This window comes from Clupea harengus, chromosome 24 (genome assembly GCF_900700415.2).
Source record: "Clupea harengus chromosome 24, Ch_v2.0.2, whole genome shotgun sequence".
NCBI lineage: Eukaryota > Metazoa > Chordata > Actinopteri > Clupeiformes > Clupeidae > Clupea > Clupea harengus.
In genome coordinates, this window is record NC_045175.1 from 19,206,018 (window position 1) to 19,211,017 (window position 5,000).

Sequence of the window (5,000 nt, forward strand, 5' to 3'; positions counted from 1 at the left end):
ACAGGTCAAGAACTGTAATAAACACACTAATGCACAAATACATGTGCAGATTCCCAGAAGCACCAGCAACCAACTCACACACACACACACACACACACACACTCACACACACACACACACACACACACACTCACACGCACACAAACACACGTGATTGTCAAAAACAATTTCCCACCGCAAGCACTCTGTTCACATGAAGTTTATACTGACTCAGCATCTGATGATTATGTGGTATTGTATTGCTACCACAGTGGCATCTGTGTGTGTTTGTGTGTGTTTGTGTGTGTGTGTGTGTGTGTGTGTGTGTGTGTGTGTTCGTGTGTGTGTGTGTACGTGTACCCGGAATAATGTGCGTCGTTCCCATATCGACATAACTCATCTGATGCTTTTGAGTCTTAGGAGTAAGATTAGCCAGTTCAGTCTGACATGTGTAAGCATGTTAAACTCAGAGTAACATTTTCATGTAGGCCTGTGGGCTTCCCAGGCATGTGTGTGTGTGTGTGTGTGTGTGTGTGTGTGGCCAGGCCTGTGTGTGTTCTCACACTTTCTCACTCTTTCTCCCCTATGTTTATCCTTTTCTTCTGCTTCTCCCTCTCTCTCTCTCTGTCTATTTCTCTCTTTTCCTCTGTTTATTTTCCTGTGCGTTCTCTCCCTTTCCCACTCTCTCCACCACCCTCCCCTGTCCTATTCTGAACCTGTCCTAATTCTGTCTTCCCTAAATCCATCTCTCTTTCCCTTCCGCTCTCTCTCTCTCTCCTTCTCCCTCTCTCTCTTGCTCTCCTTTTTCTTTATTTTACTCCCGCCTCCCGTCTTCATCATCCCGCACTTTCCTTTCCCACTTTGCCCCCTCTCTCTTTCTGTCTCCTTCTCTCTCTTTCCCTCTCCTCCTCTCTGTATCCCTCTCCTTCTCTCTCTTTCCCTCTCCTTCTCTCTCTTTCCCTCCCTCTCTCTCTCTCTCTCTTTTTTTAACCCCCCCCCAACTCCCTTTTCATAATCAGGAGATTGAGAAGAGCTCGGCGAACCACTTCCTGATCCTGTTCCGCGACGCGCATTGCCAGTTCCGAGCCGTGTACACAGCCGCCGGTGGGAACGCCGGTGGGAACGCCGGCGGCGCCGGCGGCAACAGCGGCGAGTCACCCGAGGAGCTGGTGCGCCTGTGTGGCGTGGGGCCACGTGTCATTTCCTGCGCCGACGTGGAGGCCATCTACAAGTACAGCTCGGACAGGAAGCAGTTTAGCGCCATCCCCTCCAAGACCATGAGCATGAGCGTGGATGCCTTCACCATCCCTGCCCACCTGTGGCAGGCCAAGAAGCAGGGCACGCCCAAGAAGGCCGCCACGCCCAAGTGACCTGGCTCACACACACTCACACACACTCACACACACTCACACACACACACTCACACACACACACACACACACACACACACTCACACACACTCACACACACTCACACTCACACACACACACACACACACACACACACACACACTCACACACACACACACACACACACACACGCCCTCCCACCCCTACCCTCCCTTTGATCTCACTAAGCTTCAAATGCCCCTCACTTGTGCACACTTGCACACGCTTGTGCGAAGAAGGACTGGTCCGGAATGTTCCGGGTTTTTGAAGACACATTGTGCCCAGGACAGGAATTACTAGGATCCACGGAGACACGGCGACATGAGGTCATGGCCCAAATGAGAAACAGGGGGCAAATTAATACCCCTTTTGCCCTTTGACCCCTGACAGAACTGTCATCCCTTTTAGAGAGATAGCACCCCGATAAACAAATGTGCAAATCTCCATCATAAAATGTCATAATTAAGAGCAAACACGTCACAATGTCAATCATGTACAAAAGAAGCTGGAAAATTAGTAAATAACACCCCAAGCAACAAATAGACCCCCGCCCCACACCCGCATCTTCCGCATCTCCTGCACACACACACACACACACACACAAAATGACAGACAAGTTTGCAAACACAAGTGACCCTGTTGAAATGAACGTATGAATGGCAATTTTTCATCATCCAAGACCGCGTAGTAATAGCGTGTTAAGTAGACAGGCATGGGGCTATCGTCCCCAAACCCCTTAAAGCGCAGACACGCGTTTTCACCCTAAATGTGCCCCCCCCCCCCACCCGGCCAAACACAAACGCCCTATATCCCACACCCCACCCCACATTGTATGTCGAGATGGTCATCCTCAAATGCCTAGACCATTTAATACCATTAAAAAAGAAAGATCTCCTTTGTTTCTGAACTCCCCTTTTATAGGTACACAATGTTTGCAAAGCCCCTTCATGAAGTGCCCTAGTTCAGACCTAAAGAACGACTCACCCAGAATGCTGTTGGTGTGAGTGCTTATATTGAACTGTGGTCTACTGTTGCTATGGTTACTCTGACCCTAGAATGTCTATTAGATTTTTTTCCAAGCTTTAAACTTTAGCAATGTTAGCGTCAAGCTTTTATCCTTCCTCCTCATCCAATTCCAATGTCAATAGTCTAGGTAGTAATAGGCTCATGTTTTGCTCCACAAGGATTTTCCAAAGAGTCTTAGAAGCCACTCTCCCTTTTTTGCATGAAAGTGGTACAGGCTGACCACCTGTCCTATTGTGTGGGTCATACCACCTGAGCACTTAGAGTGGCGAAGACTTTCTTACTCTGCATTGTACTTGATGGAATAAACAAAAATACGCTGTATATATTTAAGTAGGCACATTGCCACCCTGCATCTCAGACAAAGGAGTTTTTATTATTATCTTTGTCTTTTTTTAAATAAGAATTCTTTTGCCATAACAAATTAACTTGAGAAACAGTAGCCCACTGTTACCAAGGACTCTAGCCTTATCTCTCACCTGACCTATTAATGGTCAGACTACTATGGGGGGCTGCAGTGACATACATACACACACACACACACACACACACACACACACACACATACACACACACACACACACACACACACACACACACACACACACACACATACACACACACACACACACACACATACACACACACACACACACACATACACACACACACACACACACACACACACACACACACACACACACACACACACACACACACACATACTTACATAAACACACACAGACACATACATACAGTTCTGTCCACCTTTTGTTGAACCACAAAACAAATGCAACCAGCTGTTTTTGCCTTCTCTTATTTACCTTCAAGACTCCCTAAAAAGTCATTTTTTTCTCTTTGCAAAAAAGGCCTTGAAGTCTTCATTGTTTGATTCCTCGTGTGTGATATTTATTATTGATTATTGATTATGCTCACTTGGTGGTTGAGCGAAATGGGGACAGTCATCATGTGGAAAAACAGCCCTGTCACCATACTGTCACTGAATATGTGTATGGCAGAATATAGCCAGAAACCTGAAGGTCAAGAAGTGACACATGACCGTCACCCTTCACAGATGTGATTGTTTGTTTGTCAGGTGTGTTTGTTTGTTTGTCAGGTGTGTTTGTTTGTTAACGTGTGTTTGATTGTATCCCTTCAGCTGTGCTGCTTTGGGCTGATGTGTACAGTTTTGAATGAGAGTTTTCTCTTATATGCGCTCAAGAATATTCCACAAAAGGGCCTGCCAGAACACGCAGCCCCGCTTACACCTATCAGAGTCCCTCACCTAGTGGAGCCACTCAGGCAGTGCATGATGGGATACGTCACCCTCTCTGACCCCAATGCCCTCTGACCCCAATGCCCTCTGACCCCAATGCCCTCTGACCCCAATGCCTATGTCCATGGCCGTTCTGGACCAATGTGTGTAGATGGTCAAAGTTGAAACCTGCAAGACATGATGACTCCCCTGCCTTTCTCCCCACTCAGTGGTACATTAGGGGTAAGATTTCATAGAAGTGTTCAGATGTATGGAAGTGCTGTAGACAATGGTAATACTGAGTCCGTTAAATGAGGGTAACTACCTGCTGTAAACATAAAATTTGGTTCTTCCGATTTTCTTTCTCTCTCTGTCTTTCACATGTTCTCAGTGATATTCTTACTTTCTCTCTCTCTCTCTCTCAATCTCTCTCTGTCTCTCTCTTTCTTTCTTCATTCTTATGCTCTGGCTTTCTCTCTCATTCCCTCTGTCAACCTTTCAATATTCACTATCTGTCCAGTTAACTTCAAGTTGACACTTTCAGATATTTTGTCATCAGTTTATTATACTGGAACTGCGTTAGAGAGGGTGTTTGTTTGTGTGGCTGCGTTAAGTTAATAAATTCCAGGGTTTTGTGCAATCCCAACATGATGATCCACATTATATTTCCAGGGACATCACAATGACCTCACAGTGACATCCACAAAGGAACACTATGACATTGTGTCTGGCATTGTGACATCACAATGGCCTCACAGTGACATCCACAAAGGAACACTATGACATTGTGTCTGGCATTGTGACATCACAATGGCCTGTCAGTGACATTCACAAAGTACTACTATGACATCACCACTGGCTTTGTGACATCAGACTTTTTTTTTTAACCTTGTCCTCATCTCATCTCTGTTTTATAATGTATGCATGATTGAGGATGGAGTTTCTGAGAGTTACACCAAGGCTTAAGGATCAATAAAAATACATTTCAGTGCAACATGGACGCCTATGTTTTCATCTCCCCTGCAGCCCCACCACTTACACTGAACGAGTACGACAGTTAACGGTGTGTAAGTCCCTCGGTGATACTCAGTTATCAGTGTGTAAGTCCCTCTGTGATCTTCAGTGTGCAGTGTGTAAGTCCCTCAGTGATCCTCAGTGAGCAGTGTGTAAGTCCCTCTGTGATGGTCAGTGTGTAAGTCCCTCAGTGATCCTCAGTGAGCAGTGTGTAAGTCCCTCTGTGATCCTCAGTGTGTAAGTCCCTCGGTGATCCTCAATTTTTCAAGTACTGCCCTTGGATGTCTTAATCTTCTCCGTCATCATAACACAAAAGAAAGGTTCGATACCGACTCTGCACT

At 46.0% G+C, this 5,000-nt stretch overlaps 1 protein-coding gene across 5 annotated transcripts in view; it reads left to right on the top strand.

Moving 5' to 3' along the window:
* LOC105903163 (calmodulin-regulated spectrin-associated protein 3) overlaps positions 1-1,405 on the top strand; it is a 32,744-nt gene extending 31,339 nt beyond the window's left edge. For all 5 annotated transcript variants that reach the window (XM_042703551.1, XM_042703554.1, XM_042703553.1 and 2 more), the window contains one exon: positions 999-1,405. In XM_042703551.1, coding sequence (XP_042559485.1) covers positions 999-1,349 — 351 coding nt within the window. In that variant the 3' untranslated portion in view covers positions 1,350-1,405. The remainder of the gene's footprint in view (positions 1-998) is intronic.
* The last annotated feature ends 3,595 nt before the right edge of the window (positions 1,406-5,000 follow it).